Source organism: Leptosomus discolor, chromosome 2 (assembly GCF_034619465.1).
Source record: "Leptosomus discolor isolate bLepDis1 chromosome 2, bLepDis1.hap2, whole genome shotgun sequence".
Classification (NCBI taxonomy): Eukaryota; Metazoa; Chordata; class Aves; order Leptosomiformes; family Leptosomidae; genus Leptosomus; species Leptosomus discolor.
The window spans coordinates 59,416,675-59,434,548 of NC_141392.1; the positions used below are offsets into that span (position 1 = coordinate 59,416,675).

General features: G+C 43.0%; 1 protein-coding gene across 3 annotated transcripts in view; it reads left to right on the plus strand.

Annotated features, from left to right (window-relative positions):
- The first annotated feature begins 5,574 nt into the window (after window positions 1-5,574).
- Window positions 5,575-17,874, plus strand: part of ZDHHC14 (zDHHC palmitoyltransferase 14) — a 115,948-nt gene continuing 103,648 nt past the window's right edge. For all 3 annotated transcript variants that reach the window (XM_086461140.1, XM_086461139.1, XM_086461141.1), the window contains exon 1: window positions 5,575-5,825. In XM_086461140.1, coding sequence (XP_086317266.1) covers window positions 5,575-5,825 — 251 coding nt within the window. The remainder of the gene's footprint in view (window positions 5,826-17,874) is intronic.

The following is a 17,874-nucleotide window of genomic DNA, read 5'->3' on the forward strand; positions in this document are numbered from 1 at the left end:
AATGTGTCCATGGCAGTGCCTAGCTTTCCTTCCACCTGTAAGAATACCAGAAGATCTTTCAGTTCGATACCTGTCACTTCATCCCCCTTTTTTGGCTGTAAGTAAAAAGCAATTGGTTTGGCAGTGTGGGATGCGTGGAGTACAGATTTCTTATGTCCAAAATGGTACAGTTTTCTAGTTTGTGTTTATTTAACCACTTAAATACTTTGTCTGATCATGCTTCCAGGACAGTCAAGCAGATCCTGCCATAAAGCATAGTAACAGATGTTCTATATATGTAAGGTGACGTGTCATCTCAGCAAATTAGGTTCCCTGTTGTTTTAAGACTTGCCCTTATGACAGCTCCACACTGCAGACAGGGTAAGAGACAGCAACTTTCAGTGGCAACAGCTCTTTCATTAGCATTTTCCTAACAAAAAGGGAGTCTCTTTTGTTTTTTAAACTAAGTCATGTTGCTGCAACATGTTCATCTAGTGCACAAGATCAACCTGAGTCACAAATAAGAAAGCAGAAGAGTATGCACAGTAACACATGATCCTACAAAGTTTTATGAAGAGAGAATATTTGTCCTACTATGTTTAAGGTTTAATCTATTCAGTGCCTCAAACCAATTTTCATTAATGTTGTGAACAAATGATAACAAATGCCTTCAAGAATGATGTTGAATTGTGTGAAATATTAGCTGTATAAAGTCTTTTTTTTGCAGGGGAGTTTTCAAATTGGTTTAAAACAACTCCAAAGAGGTGTTGATAGCTTGTTCATAATGTTTGCAAAAGGACGTCACTAATACTCTAAATTCCAACGCAACACAGGTACTGATTAGGGACTAGAACAGACTATCACGTGAAAAGTATAATGTGTGGCACCGAATGATCTGGTTAGAATCAAAGTAGATTCACTATTGAAAGTAAAAGTGTGTTTGTTTTCCGAGTTTTGAGTTTTTAGAATTATTTTTCCAGGGACTCCTCAAATTCCTTTATGTATTTCTCTCAATTAATACGGATGAAGTTCAGTTCCCAACCATAATGTCTTAAAACCCAAGGGATGGACTGTGGAGTAAGACAGCAGCTTGAATAAGGTGCTAGTATTGTTTATAAGTGTTTTGCTTCTGAAATTAGCCTGAGTGCTACCTGTGAAGATAAGCAAACAATGACATTTTTACATAAACTGTTTGCTCTATTCACAAATGTCTAAAATATTTCATAAGCCCGGGAGAGAATAGTGCCATTTGACATCATACAGTCATTAATATAGTCAAAGCACTGAAGAGAGATCTCCAGCAATATGCTAATAAAAACCTGATGAAGACTCAAAATGCTTGTCAGTGAACCACAAAATTTCTGTTAGCAGCCTGCTGCTGGCGTATATTGATGCTGTATTCATGAAGAGAGAAAGGAAAGTTATTAGCTGTTTATAAAGAACATTTTGAAGAATAAAAAAACGCTGTGATACCTGTTACGAGATAGCAGGTGAGCTGTTGACAACAGGCACTCCAGGAGGAGGAGGAGATGGGAAGGAATAGTGCAGCAACATCTATTACACGTGGGGGAAAAGGACGCCAATGCATTTGCGTGAGAGGTGATATCAGAAACTGGTTTCACATCCTGCTGCCCACTTGCCAAAGGACTGCTGCTTTGCACCTTGCAGAGGGAGGCACTCCTCCATATTTCTCCCATGTGGCATTAACATTTCCAAAATGATTCTTGCGTATCAATAAAATGGATCGTAGACTCAGCAGGAAAGTGTCTACCAGGCTCCCCTCTGTAATTTGGTTACCAAAGTAATTAATTTCCTTCAAGGAAGGGGGAGTATCCAGTGGTGGTCAATCTGTTCCATGGTTCCTTTGTTATCAGGCACTGTTTATGGATAAATAATTAGCTTATATTAAATTAACAGGATAAATATTCCATTCCAAAATTAGAAATTAAATTATGAAAACAGAGAACACATTGCCTATGCACGAGAACTTGGCTGCATCCTCATGCTGTGTTTTGGGTGCCTCTCCTAGGACAACATTCAATCATGAGAGACACAGGCTGACTGTAACGTATCTTAATGCTTTACGAAAATTTGTTCGGTGTGCTTTTGGTTTTTTTGAACTGAGAGTTGATTCCTACCACATGTCCCAAACTAGTCCGTTCTCTGTAGGTTACACCGCTCTGCTAGTAAGTTGCAAATGTTTGTAAAAGATGCATCAAAGTGAGACTCCTGTTAGCACTGTGCAGGCCTGCTTATCTCTAGCACTTCACAGAACCATGGAATCATTTATGTTGGAAAAGACCCTTAAGATCACCGATTAACCCAGCACTGCCAAGCCCACCACTAAACCATGTCCCTGAGCACCACACCTATACCTCTTTTAAATACCTCCAGGGATGGTGACTCCACCACTTCCCTGGGCAGCCTGTTCCAATGCTTGACAGCCCTTTCAGTGGAGAAATTTTTCCAAATGCCCAATCTAAACCTCCCCTGGCACAAATGGAGGCCATTTCCTCTGGTCCTGTCCCTTGTTACTTAGGAGAAGGGACTGACACCCACCTCACTACAGCCTCCTCTTCTCCAGACTACACAGCCCCAGTTCCCTCAGCTGCTTCTTCCAAGACCTGTTCTCCAGACCCTTCACCAGCTTCGTTTCTCTTCTTTGGACGTGCCTGGAGAACACACTAGGCAGAAGCAACAGCAAGCCTCGGCTGTGGGAAGCCCCCCTCCCTGGGCTTTCCATGGGTGACCCTGCCACCAGTGCCATTTCGCAGCAAGGCAGTACTGCGCAAGAAGGGCTTGGTGCAGGATTGCATTTCTGGAAAAGCTTTTCCTTCGTGGCTCGTTACTTTCTGGGATGCGCCTCATGAAGTTAGGACAGAGTAAGGGTCTGTATGACCACGTCAGCATCAGTGGACAAGCCCGTTTCTCCCGGTAACATAATGGAGCATGCAGATGCCACCTCTAAAGCGGTGAAATGCTTGCAGGTATGAGCAGAAGTTGTGACAGCCGTGTGTTGGCCCGTCTCACCGGTGCAGTCGAGGACTTTGGGCAGTTGGGACAGGAACAACCCCTGGTTATGCAGAACCGCGGAAGGGGAGCGCAGCGCCCACCTGGATGGAGCAGGGGCTGCAGCCCCGGCCCTCAGGCCCGGCTGAAACACCGGCCGCGGCCGCGCCCAGCCCGCGGGGGAGGGCAGGTGGGAAGGCAGGGCTGCCTCGGCGGAACGGGGCCCTCCGGCGAGCGGGCGGCGCCTGCCGCGGCGGGCCGGGCGATGTCACCGGAGCGGCCACCGCCCTCCCAACAGCCCCCGGGGCGGCCCCGCTTCTCCTCTCCCGGCCCTGCCCTCGCCTCACGCCGGGCCCTGCCGGCGCTCCCGCGCTGCCCGGCGGGCCCACTCCGCCCCCTCCCGCCGCCGGGACGGCTCGCACAGCATGCTGGGGCATGTAGTCCCTCCCGCCGCCCTCCCGCCTCCGGGGCCGCTCCGCGGAAGCGGAGCAGCGAAACTACAACTCCCAGCGGGAGGAGGGGCGTGCCCCTCAGCGTCCGTGCCGGAGCCTGCACACGGGAGGGAGGCCGGTCCCGCTGGGTCGGGCCGCGTGGGCGGGGCCTCTCCTTCCCTACCGCTCACCCGCACAACTCGTTCGCCTTCGGCGCGGCCGCTGGAGCAGGGGAGGACGGGGCCGCCGCCGCCCGGGGCTGACGGCAGGCATCGCTGGCGGCGCGTGCCTGCGTGTGCCGGGGGCGGCGCGCGGTTGGTTGCGTGGGCCGGGGGAGGCGAGGGCTGAGCGGGCCCCCCGCGCGGGCGGGGAGGTGGCGGGAGCGGGGCTCCAGCGGAGGCACCCGCCGCCCGGCTCGCCCCGCGGCGCCTCCAGCCCGCCCGGCGGGCCGCTGCCTGCGGAGGCGGCGATGGGGCAGAGTTAGCGCTGTCGCCGCGCTCCAGCGGCCGCAGAGAGAGAAAGAGAGAGAGAGAGAGAGGGCTGGGCTGGGCTGGGCTGGGCTGGGCCGGCGGCGCGGCGTCCTCGCCTGGGCGGGTGCGGGGGACCTGCCTGCCCTCTCGCCGGGAAGCGACCGGCGGACTGACTGACTGACCGACCGCGGCGGGGGGTGCGCGCCTGTGTGGTCCCGTCCCCCGCCGCCCCCTCCCGCGGGCGGCCGCCGCTGCGGTGGTTACCGCCTCCCCTCGAAGATGAAGAGGTGGCAGCTGCTGCTTCTGGGTCTGGCTGCTGGGGAGAAACCTGGCTAGAGGCTCCAGAAAAAGCGGGGTGGGGAGAGAAAGTCTTCACTTTCCGGCTCGGGGAGGGGGAGCCGGGCGTTTTTTCTCACCTTGCTCCGGGCAAAAGCACAGCGAAACTAGGGACGCCGGCGGGAAGCCGCACCTCTGCGCCGAGGGGAGGGGGCAAGGATGCGGGGGGGAGCCCGGCACCGCCGCGGGCCGTGGGCGAGAGCCTGTGGCGCGGCGGCGTGCGACCGCCCGCGGCGGCCCTGAGGCGGGCGGCGAGGATGGTGAAGGGAGGGAGAAGTCCCGGCACCGATCTCCCACCGGCGGCGGCGAAGCCTCCCTCCCCTTTCCCTCCCTCCCGCCCCAACCTGCCTTCCGCACGGCCGCCCGCCCCGCGGGGCTGAGGCGCTGGGGAGCATGAGGCGGCGGCGGGGACCTGTTGTGTAGGGGCAGGCGGGGGTTAAGCGCGGCGGCGGCGCCGCCCGGGGCGCGGGGCGTGAGGCGGGGGGAGCGGAGGATGAGGACGAGGACCTGCTCCCCAGGCGCTGCTGTCTGTCGGGGACCGGCCCTGCCCCGGGCTGCCTCGGGCTGGGGAGAATCGCCTTCGGTGGAATCGTGACAGGGGAGAAGGGCCCGCGGGGAGCGCTGCGCCCCAGGTCTGCGCGGAGCGGGGCCGCTTCCCGCTGAATTGCGGCTTCAGGAAGAAGAGAGCTTGAAGTGTTTCTCGGAATCTGGAGTTGCAGCCTGGTTTCTCTCTTGCCTTTTTTTTTTTTTTTTTCCTTCTTGCTTCATGATTTGTTACGCGTGTCTCTTGAGGGAACGTTTTAGGAATGGTCATTTTTAGCAGTGAAATCTGCTGCGCAAAGGAGGATTATAACAAATCTCTATGAATGATAGACTCGATTGCTAAACCTTGCCTTGACCAACCTTCTGACCCTCGGAGAGATCTCTCAGGGTGTGCGTGGGAAGGACAAAAAACCCCTTCCCATTTGAAAATAAACTTGAAAGAAAAAAAAGACTGAATTTTTTTTGGACAGCCTAACTGCTTTATAATTACTTTTTTTTTTTTTTTTTTGAGGGGTCTTGTGATAAGTTGTTTTAAAAAGGATTGTCCTACATGGTTGTTTTGTAACTGGTGGAGGAAGGAAGGATCCCTCTCAAACATTTCTGACAGCTTTGGTTTCTGAAGAGTTAACTGGTGTTTGCATGATACACCTATTGTGAGTCTGGTAGCAGACTTTTCATCTTTTTATTTGCTTTTTTTTTATTGACTGAAGCTGGTGGAGAGGGTTATCGTGGTCAGAAGAGTATTTGCACATAGATATATAGTATATATTTTTGGTGGGGTTCTCCCCACATTTTACACTTTCTTGATGACTCCTGGAGGTGGTAGTGGGCCCATGAAAGACTGTGAATACAGTCAAATCAGCACACACAGCTCTTCGTCTCCCATGGAGTCTCCCCATAAGAAAAAGAAATCGGCTCCCAAGAGAAAATGGGAGGTTTTTCCTGGAAGAAACAAATTCTTCTGCAATGGGAGGATCATGATGGCTCGACAGACTGGAGTCTTCTACCTGACTCTTGTTCTCATCTTGGTCACCAGTGGACTCTTCTTTGCATTTGAGTAAGTGACATTAAAGTCTTCCTATCTTTCTTCTCTTTCTCGAAGTAGTTATTTTCTGGCTGAAAGCAAAGTAAACATGTTTATCCAGCTATCGTAGAGAATGCTGACTGAATTCAACTAATGTTGGTTTGTATAATTGCAAATATGATTTGATAGCGTGCTGAGGGATGCACGATCCTGTTTTGGTTATTGTACTCCATGGAAAACTTATGTTTGAGGATTACGGTTGTAGTGCTTTTATACCACAGTTTTCCAGCTCTTGCTGATGTTGCAAGAGGAGTGTAAGACAGCAGGTTTGGGATGGTCAGGAACTGATGTAGCTTCTTGTCTGTAAATAACTCAGCTGAGAATCAAAACTGGCAGGTGCAAAAACACTAACCCTTTTTCTCAGAACTAAATGCAAGAAAAGTAATATCTTCCATTAGTTTATGAATTACACCTGGTTGGGTTTGTTTGTTTTTGTTTTTTTTTCTCTTGAAGTCATTTAATAGCTTGTATATGAGAATTCCAAGTTAGCAAAATAGAAAAGGGAGGGCTGTACAATTTTGCACCTACCTACCTTTCCACCACTAGGTAACAGCATTACTTTGTGAAGATAATTTGTATGTGAGTTTGGTCTTAGTTTAAGCTATGTTTGTTTTGGACGTTTAGGTTTTGTTTTTTTTTAAGCAGGCTTCTGGTGTCCTAGCGCTTTTTTTTCTCTGTTGCTCTGAATCTTCGGGAGTCCTTTTCATCTATACAAAGTGAACACACAGTGAGAGCAAATCAAATATACTAATTTTTGCACTTATGTTGGAGTGGTTAACTGTGTGGCAATGAAGAGTTAGGCACTTGATAGGAACAATACAGTTTCACTTTAATTTATTATTTTTTTTTAAAGTACTGAGTACAAAGGTACTCACACTGCTAAAATGCTTGCTATAGTAATAATTGAATTCTTTTTGAAGAGTTAATGCTGCTTTACCTGTTTTAAACTATCGTGGCTTGATTTGTAGCCTGTGTCAGGAAAACAATCTTCAAATTACGTATACTCCTCTTACTATTTCGTTAAATAGTAACTATTATTTATAAGTAACCTTCAGTGCTGCCTCCAGAAATTCTGTTTGTTTTGCTAAGTGATACAGTTGGACAACAAAGGTTATTCATTACTTGGCATCTTCAAGGAAGAAGGTAGTGACAATAACAAACCCAAAAATTGTACCATTAAATGTAGACTATCTTAACATACTGGTAGTAGTAAAGAAGGTAAAAATGCTCAGCAGGTAACCAGTGGCTAAATATATACGTGAGCTCAGCAGATGAATTGTCTTTAGTGGGCTCCAGATTACTTTAGAGGGATTTATTAATTGTAAATCTTCTGCAGACATTATGAAGCTGCTTGAACATCCTTTGAGTAGTTGAAATAACCCAGTGATGGTATTCATGTACTGCAAAGTGTGTTTACTTTCCTGCTTTTAAAGAGGTATTAAAGGTGTTACCTGGTAGTATTGCATCAGGACTGGGTGCTACTCTATTCTGTTTGCAATGATTAGGTCTAGTTTTGGAAAGCTTTTCTGTGTGGGCTGATACTTGCATCTGTGTGCGGTCTCATCACCTTCAGCAAAGCCTCTGAAGGCAAGCACTGGACTTCCCACAAATACTAGAATGTAAATGATGGATCAAAACTCAGTGTTTTATAACTGTGATTGTAAAATTTATTAAGCCACCATTTACAGTTTATTTATATGTTTTAACACTTTGATCCTTCAGAGATAAATATTCTTTGCAGCTGCATGATTCAGAACTGCTAAAGCAGGATGAGCTGCTAGCTGTTCATCACCTTCTGATTTCATTACAACAGTGAGTTATGTGCTCTATCAGAGTCTGTCGTGTCTTTGAACTTAGTTGCAGTGTAACTGTATGTGACGGACAACATTTTTAGTCAAGCTACAGCATTTTGATACACAATTGATGCTTATTCTAACTAGCAGTCTTGAAGCGGGCAAAAATCTTGGGCTTTATATAACTGTATAAATTCTCCGTGTGTACTGATCTTGAGTCATTCTTGTATCACTTGCACTCTCCTTTTAAGGAAAATTAAAGTAACGGGTGGCAATGATACTACATTTTTGTAAGAATAAGGTAGATTTTGGTCTTTAAAAAGCACCGGCACTGGAAAATTATTATTCGTCCTCTGAAGGCTAATTAAAAAACAAACCTTAACACTATGAGAATAGTGTTCAGCATGTTTGTGATGTTTGAGCTTCAGAAGGTTGTTCATCTTACAAAGAAAAGAGGGGAGTCTCTGATTAAGAAGTGTTACTTTGAAGCAGTTTCTAATTGTGTGTCTTCCTAGAAGTCTGAAGTTACTATTTATTGATCAGTTAATAAACATCTTGGGTTGTTAGAGTGTCACTTCCATTATTTGGCTGATGTGGTTACGATACTCCTTATTAACTAGCTATTTACAGAATATGACAGAAATGTTTCAGTTCTTTGTGTACAGGTGGGGCAAAGTGCTTTTTAACTGGGCGTGTCTGAACTGTAAAGTCAAACTGTCACTGAAGAGGAAGATACTCTGTATGTTCTTGGAATTGTTTGGTCTTTTTGCTACAATTGAAATAAATGATTTTGTTCCCTTTGGTTTTGGAAACTGGAAAATAGCTACTTGCATTCCAAGTCATTCCCTGGTTGCAGGGAGTGAAGAGGGGAAGCAGGAAAGAGATTAATTTGACAGCTAATTCCTGGGAAAGCGTTACGCTAACATAAACACCTGTCCTTTATCCTTTTGGCTTCTCTTGTTCCTTCAAAGTGATTTCGCCCCCTTCCCTTTTATTTACCTCTTGACACCCATTCATCCAGACTGGTATCTCATGTGCTTTGGAATCCTCTCCAGGGAAGAAATACATCTCTCTGAATCAACAAATCCTAGCTCTCCAAAAGCAAACATATGTTGTACATCTTGACCTGTGTAGCTTTTGACATTGAACCGTGCCTTTATAATCTTTGTTTCTTCATATGTATGCTTCTGTGCTTTTTCCTGCCTACTTTTTCTAGCTACTACTTTTGGCTGGTTTTGTTCCTTTCTCTCTGACTTTTATCTGTTATATACTCCAAGTACATCACCACTTCTTCCTTTTATCATTTCACTGCTCTTTTTCATTTTCAAAGAAGTAAGCCAGAATTTGCTTAAAAGAAAAGCAACAACAAACGGTGAGCTTTCAAGCACTTATAATTCCTGCCTCCCTCCCCTTCCAAAGGAAGACAATGCAAATAACAAGCAGTTTTATTTCTGTAACTTGTCTATTAAATGTGACATGAATTATTGCAAGCCCTTTTGGGTCCCAAGAGGGGTGCTATGCTTGAGATATTCTTAAAAATGATGCCTATTTTAAAACGCTCAAGATGAGGCACCACAAATTAATTTGTCTTTAAAATTTGTGTATGTTATTTTATCTTGAAAATATGTTTCCTAACTCTAACCTTGTGATATTTAGCTGTTTTCCTTTTTTTCTGGCAAATATGGCTTTGCGTTGCACTTCCTTTGCTTTCTTTGCCTTGTCCCGTTACACAGACATACATATTTTTTTAAACTATTCAGTGCTCATGTGAAAGTAGCTGCATGAAAAGCTTGGAAAACAAATTCCCTTCCCCAGAGCAAAGATAGCATCCATAACTGAAGGGCAGATCTCACTGCTGTACTCAGCCAGTTCAGCCACTGTATTTACATATATGTAAAGTCCTTTATTGGTGCGATAGAGAGGCAAAACTAAGGCACTTCATACTTACTGCTTTTATTCAGCTAGGTATACATGCTCAAAAGAGAAACGAACCTTTTATATGCCTATGGTAATTTGGGGTACTGTTTTTGTAGGTTACAGGAAAGCAAAATGGAGGCAGAATGACATATTTAACATGGTAGGATATGTAAAACAGGCATCTTGTTGTTAAATGGCAAATCTTGTATGGATGCACAAGCTTCATGAGTTCCAGAGTGGTGGTTGATGAGCTTGGCTGCTTTGCTACAGTGAGTTAACGCTGCCCCTGTGTGCCAGCTCCCTTCCTACTGGGACCTTACTGCGCAGGTAGCAGGAGGGAACATGTCTGCACCTGAGCTGCTTCAGTTCAGGCAGGCAAATTAAACTTCTCACAAAAGGGGGGTTTAAGTGAAGATGCCGACTGAACTGAATTGACACAGGCACAGTCATGTTTTCTTCTGTCAACTCGGTTGCAGGGTGAGTGGCGCTGGAAGAAGGTTGGAGCAGATGGTAGGATGCCGGAAGGGCTGAAGCAGTGCAGCTTTTTTCTCTGTAAACCTGAGTCAGAGCCCTGTCGCTTCTGACACAATTTGATCCTTGCACTGATTCAACAAACTGGAGTTTTGGGGTTTTTTTTTGAGCTAGTTAACACTTGATTTTTGTGAGCATTTTTGTAATTTCACTGTCTTTCAAAAGATGGGTGCTGGAAGATTATTTAAACTGAGACTGTTTGTGTGTGTGTGTGTACAAATCATTGCTTTCTCTCTGCTCTTGCAGTTGCTGGCAACCTGCTCCATGCCTCCCACTTCAAAAACCGGTGTGACTGGAGGACATTCATGAGTCATGCTTTCTGATGCAGTGTAGATTGTTCAATATTGAACTTCTGTAGCGCACTATGGTGAAGTGGTGTAACTTGCTGCTCACTGTGACAAACCTCTGTGTGTAAACACTGATGTCAGTAAGCTGGGCGTTTTCACTGTGGTATCAACAATCATATTCATCTTATGGTGAATGTTTTCTGCTCTTGCAAGAGGTGGATTCTTAGTGTGAGGTTATATTCCAAGTAGGTGGAATGTTCTTCATCTAGTAATCTCCTTTCTTCCTCTGCTGTTAAGAGAAGTTGGTTACTTGTGTCTTTTGATGACCTTGTCTTTAAAATATGAGTTCCTTAGAAGGAAGTGCTACCAATCTGAGTTCAGCTGTTAAAGGCTGCTATAAACTTTTAGCACGTTTCCTGCTGAAGATGTCAAAATGGATTTTAATGCAAAAATCATGGCATATAAACTAAAATGATTGTTCAACAGAGAACTGCATCCTTTTTTACATGGAAGGCAGTAGCTGCCTAATAGTGCATAGTGGTTTAGGTGAATGCAGTGATGAGTAGGTGGTGGTTTTGCCCCAGTTTTTGTTTAAAAAAATCTGTCATTAAAATTAAACCAGAGCAGTATTTCTGCTTCTTATTTTGCCATATTATGCATCTCTGGTAACTTAGAGAAAAGGATGTGGAATACAGTAAATCTAATCCTTAGGGTTTACTTTTTGTATTGAGTTTTTATAGACACATTGTATGATATGGCAGATTCCTAAGGGATGGTAGGTGTTCCAACCAGGTGTTGTTTATTCTTCGCACTTAAATTATGCTGAAAATGTTAAATGTCAGAATCGAATATCTTTCAGGTACAAAGTATATCAAATACTTTTCCTTGAGAAGGGACTTTCCTTTCCTTGGTCACAAAAGAGTTTACTTAGTTCATCTCTTCTAAGTTTCCCAGTGATCTGTGCAAGTATGTCTGCTGAAGGTTCTCCTTAGCCAAAGGGGAACAGTTCTGTACTATCCCATCTTAAAGTAGCGCTTCACTGAGCAGGTACCTCAGTTTAAAATTTTAAACCTGCTTTGCATGAATTGCATGATATAAATTGAAATCATTTTACCCAGAAACATACTAACAGGATTTGATATTAGGTCATGCGCCTGTACTTTCCAAGGCCAGGTCTAATTATGTGGAAATGGATAATGATTAAATGCTTCATTTTTCAGAGTAAACTTGTGTGAGGACAACAGAAGGATGACTTCTCTTGTTTTTGGAAGTTGTACTTTCTTTAGTTCCCTTTGGTTCGTTCTTTAGTGCCCTTTGGCTCTTTAGTGCAGAGGCTTTTCGTGGTTTTGTAACACTAACTCCTTTTCCAAAAGAAATGCTAACCAGCTTTTTTTCCTGAGGGTGGGGTTTTGGTTGGTTGGGTTTGGTGGGTTTTTTTTTTTTGTATTCTGCTTAGTTGATGGCCTTTATCTACTCTTTCATGGAGAAAGACAAGTTTTGAACATACTTTTTGATCTCTTAATTTACTCATTTCTCACCTATAGTTCTACTTATATTTCCAACTTTTCTTTGCAGAGGTGGAGGGCAATGAAAATAGGGCGTATAATGGTGAAGTTAAGAATAAGAAGTGATGTTGACTTCTCAGATACTGTGTCCTCTCAGGACCTTGAGGAAATCACTGTGTAGCTTTGGACCATTGATACATGCGCATCTTCAGAGTGAAATGTGAACGTTTGTGGTCATCTTTGCCTGATGCCACCACAGCCTCATTGAGAAAGAGGGGAAATTCCATCACAGCCTGCTGGGGGTTGGTTTTCTACATTCATCATAGTTCAGCGTGTTTGTTGTAGATAGATATAAATTCTCACCTGGGATATTTGATGCCCCTTCCAAAGTGGAAAGAAACCCCGAGTTTGGTTATTCTTACCTATATAAATGTCTTCAAATGTTTACAAATGCTGATGGATAATACTTCTGTACATCTTCAGCCTCCAGAATGTGAGGTTAGACTTGTAATTTTGTGGCAGTTATTGTTAAAATCTCTTTTAATTTATTGCTCAAAACTTTGAGGTTTCTATTGTTGATATAATCTGTATAGTGTGCCTGTTTTGTTTTGTCTTTCCCTGGGTGGGTACTGCTGCCCCTTTATCTGAGTGGATGTGTGCCGAAGGTAGAAAATGTATCTTGTGGAGACTGGTGTAGGGAGAGTCATGCTAAATAGATATACACTACTGAAAAACTGATTTCTATTAGTTCTTCTTGTAGGACTGGCATTGTCATGTGACCATCTCTGGGACTTTCACATCAAGCACGCAGAAATTTTCATACCTTGCTTGAAGGAAAGATGGTTTTTTCAGATGTTTTCTCAAGTCAGTTTCTCAGGAATCATGTTACACGTTTATGTTCATGTAAAGTATTCTTTTTACTCATGTTTAATTTGGACTAATGATACCAAAAATACCTTTGTTGCTCTGTGATTTATTTTCTGTCATAGCTGTGTTGCATTATTATTTTGTAAATGGCATTTCACACAAAACTAAGTATATCAGTGGATCTGGATGACTGCTAAATTACCTTCCTTTAGAATGAAAAGAGAAAGCATTAGTCTGTGCGGAACTTGAACCAAACTGTTCTGTTCACTCTCTTCTGTTTCTGTTGTTTGGGTTTTTTTTGGGATGGAAAAAACATTTTATTAAAAATATCTTGGCTTATTTGTAGATTCAGTAGAAACTGAAATGCTGAAATTTGAACTGGACATTAAATATATAAATTATCTTTTAACAACTAAGTTAAAACCTTTTAAGGTTAAAAACAACACAACAAAGTTTTTAATGGAAACAGTCTCTCCATTGTAGTATAGCATTAAAATGTTAGATAGGACATGCAAATGTGAACTAATTAATGAGAAAGTGAAGATGACTGCAGAAGAGGAGAAAGCTGAGAATATTTTTAACTTTCTAAGCTGCTTGATTGCTTCAAAATAGTGTAGTAAAAAAACCTCACTGGCTTAAAATACTGGAACATTTTGAAAAATTGCTTAAAATGTTATAACAACTTATCTAGGAAATTTTTGTTACCCTGATTGATGATCCTTCTAAGTGAGGCTGTAGTAGCTGACGATCACTGAAGTTCTAGGCTGCCAGTAAAGGTTTGTACATGTCAATGCTGCTCATCTTTCATTTGGCAAAGCTGATGGAAAAGGGGAAAAGTCCCCTGAAGTCAGCTAGAACTACCAAAGTTTTATTAAACTGCATATGATTACAGCCCATTTCTTTCAGAACTTAGTATGAAAACTGTAGAGTGGTTAAACTTTTTACAAACTAAAGAAACGGACTAAAACCAAGAAATCAAGATGAAGCCTATGTGTAATAGCCAAAAATAAAATTCTGTTCATACTTCTCACATTGCAGAAGTATTAAATGTTGCTAACAAAACGTACTTAGGGAAGAAGGCTGAAGCATTTTAGAGTTTGTTTTGTGTAGCACACACCCTGTCCCTTACCCTGTTGTACATGTTCATATCTGAACTCCTGTTTGTACTTCAGTTACTCGGCGAAGGGGGCTTTGTGTTTGTAAAGCCTGACCATGGGCTTTCTGCAGTGTTGTGTTAGTGGAGATCTTACCCAATTGCATTCCAGAACTTTAACTACTAAGTTGACGTTGTGGTGTAGTGCTATATGATTGTTCAGCTGCTGTATCCCTGATCACTTGTTTTCATCAGTGTCTGTAGGGTTTATTCACATTATTGTGGGATGGTGGCTAATGAGGTCTTACATAATGAGCTTGGCTAATGAGATCACAGCTGTTTGTTTTATGTTTTTCCACTCCTGTTTACTGCAACAAATAACGGCAGCGTGCGTTTATTGTGGTGAATATGCAGTCAGTTCAGCTGCTTCTTTAGATTTTACTCCTATTTAAAAAAAATATTTTACGAAACAGATTCAATAGAATACTGAGAATTAAATTGAAAACTGAGAACCTGACCTCAGAAGTTAAGATGTACATAAAATCTGCAGTTCATGAATTTCGTGTTATGATTTATGTACAAGATAAGTGTTACATTGTCTGCATTGAGTGAATGTATGAAATAAATCTGTGGGGTTTAGTATATGTTACTTATATGGTCAATATATATTAGTTCTTAAGAGCAAGGAACAGATATACTAGAATTTGTTATTATTTTAGCATAAGCAGTATATTACTAGAAGTTATGAATGGAGATTAAACAACATTGGCAGGGATTGGAAGCTTTTTCCCCGCCTAAGGGGGAACTAATACAAACCTTTTGTTTCTGATTGTGATGAAGTTTTTGTACCCTCTTTTTTTTTTTTTTGAGCTGTCTGGACATCAGGAAATAGCAGTCCTGGTCTTGCATGTTCAGTACACTTGTTAGATATCCCAGCTGTTTTTTTTATGTTTTTCCACTCCTGCTGTCCCTTAAGTTGCTTACTGCAATAAATAACGGCAGTGTGCCACTAGTTATGAATGCCATGTTTCAGGGTAGAGAAGCAAGTGTCAGATGAGCCTGTAGTTAAATTTTGCTGGCATGCTTGTTTGTGCTCGTGGTATGGGTTTTCATGACAACTATCTATGCACGTTCCTTAACAAATACTGTTTTATTGGTGAAAAGGGCTTAGAAAGCCCACTAGAAGTATTGAGTTAGAATGTGAAAGAGTTATAATTTTTCCTAATATGGAACTATGTAAAACAGTTAAAAGCACTAAGAAAAAAAAAGTGGAAGCTAGAATAGCAGTGACTTCTCTCTCATCAGTATTCATAGAACCACAGAATGGTTTGGGTTGGAAGGGACCTCAAAGATCACCTACTTCCAACCCCCCTGCCATGGCAGGGACACCTTCTACTCGACCAGGCTCCTCAAGGCTCCATTCAACCTGGCCTTGAACACCGCCAGGGATGGAGCATCCACAACTTCCTTAGGCAACCTGCTCCAGTGTCTTGCCACCTTAGCGTGCAGAACTTCTTCCTTGTATCTAGTCTAAACCTGCCCTCTCCCAGCTTCCAACCATTGCCCCTTGGCCTATTGCTGCAGGCCCTTGTAAAAAGTCCCTCCCCAGCCTTCTTGTAGGCCCCCTGCAGGTATTGGAAGGCCACTGTAAGGTCTCCCCGGGGCCTTACTGCAACTCTGTAATTAACTTGCTTCTTGTGAATGTGGTTTCTTTAGAGCTGAAGCTCATAATGCTTCTGTGTAGCCGTTCTGTGTTACCTGTGAAAATCTGAGAACTTCTTCCCATAAGACAGCAAAAGGTATATCTATTGAGATTTTAGCCTTGTTTTAATGACTCATTTTTTTACATGCGTATTTCATGAGAACTTCAGTTTTATCTAGTCTTAGGATCTGAACCTAACAAAACTTAAAAATTTGCAGATGAAATAGCCATAGCTGTTCTTTCTGTTCCCTCTTCTCTTTTTCTCACCTTTGAATGTGGCTTTCTCAGTTCAAAGTGTGTTTTCCCACACTTCTTGGAGGTTCTTTCCCTGCTTTCTTTCACTTACCTGCTGTTCCTTACCAAGCTTTGCCCTCTGCTATCCATCTGGCTTTTGCTGGATTATAATTAATATTTTCTTTTCTTATAATGTGAACAGCAATATTAAGTTTAAATAAAATGTTTCATCCAGAACTGCCTCTGTATACAGTTGTTCCAGCAGTATGAAGTGTTTGTCAGTTTGTCTGTGTCTTAAATTTTGTGAACTTTTCTTTCCTTCCATCTAATCTTCCTAGCCACTTGTTCACCTTTAATAGACTAAGAGCACTGTTGCTATAGAAGGGATGAGGAGGCAGTGAAGATGAAGTTGAAAGACTTATTTTTCCACTTTCCGCAGTCACAAGGGATGAGAGTACGATTATTTCCTATGAACTACATTGTGTTTGCATATATAATTGTGCAGATACATAAAATATGGGATCTATCTCCCAGTGATTGAGCCAGGTCAAAAAGTTGTTTGGATCCTGCAGGTTCAGCTTCCTCCTTGAGCCTGCTGTTTGACAATACCAGCTTCAGACCAATTCTTCTACCTTAATAGGTAGTGCATTCCGGCTTCTGGACTCCTAGACATAAAGGATGAAATAGTTTGTCTGAAAAGCTGCTAAAGCTGGATTTGTTATCCTAGATATGTCAGATTAATCCAAAGTCACTTTATTTGCTTTAAAAAAAAAAAGTGTAAATAATTCCAATAAGGCAGGTATCTGATTCTGGATTACAAATTGGAAATAAAATAAGAGGCGAAAGCTTAAGTGAAACAAAGAGTATTTTATTTGAGCGAAATATATCTGAATCTCTATGTGCTGTAGTAGCTATCGCTACTCAGTTTCTCTGAGGCTGGTGGATGCCAAAGGGGCTTTTCCCTATACCATGCATTCGAAGCACTGTTTTTCAGAGTGAACTTCATGCCTGTAGGCCTGCCTGCTTTTTCTGAGGGGGCAGGGGCTGGCTTCTTGCTCCTCATGAATTCAGACATAACTTTAGGGTATTTCATAGGAGCATCCCAGTTTCCTTTCTCTTTAGCAGGCTCAGTTGCAGCGACACAAATCTGATGGTCCTAGGCTGCTGAAAAGGATGGACCCACCTCTTCCCTTCTCCCAGGCCTCAGATGTTACTTCTTTTGTGTGGCTCTGCTGTTTTCCCCACCCAATGGTGGACCACTTTCAGGGAGGTCCCTTCCTGCAGAAAGCTTATCGTTCCCTTCTGCCCACACAAAGAAGAACTTTCTACTGTTTTAGATCTCTGAGCTGAATCCCTGAAAATTCAGAAAAATTTTGTTAGTAGTGCAAGCGAGGAAGTGAGAGGGAGGAGATTGTCTGATCATCTTAGCTGTGGTTTGGAATTGTATCCCAACTTCAGGAAACTTGTTGTTATGTAGCCTTGGTTCGTTGTTTGGCATCTGTGAGGGTGCAAACAGGACATCCTTAGGCTTACCTGAGTTACTACTTAGTTGCTTAATAAGAATCTACAGAGTTCTGACGACTTAACGATATTTCATTTCTGAGGTAACCGGATTGTAGTTTAGAGAACTTGAACTGTAGCATCTTTCAAATAACACATTATTAAGTGCTCTTTAGTTGTTCATGTCTTTCGGCTTTTCTATAGTTTTTTTTTTAAAAAAGGCACTATACCCAACTCTGTAACACAACACAAGGGCAGTACCTGAAGAAATTCTTCTTCCCGCATCCTTGCCTGTGTAGTCTGTGCTCCGCATATCCAGACTGCAGAGCCAATGTATTGTGTTGTATTCAATAGCAGAGCCTATGGAAAAGCTGCATGAATCCTTCTTCACCTTAGTTTGTATAAAACCAGCTGAGTTAGATCAAAATATGCTAAACTGAACCAGGAGATGAGTATTCTCAATCCTTGCCATTTTCCCCATGCTTCAGCTGAGATAGCAAACAACCCAGGAAAACTGCTTGTTTCTTCACAGTCCCATTCAGCTGCCTACTTGGGTGATTTTGTTGGTTTGTTTGGTATTGTAAGTGTTGAAA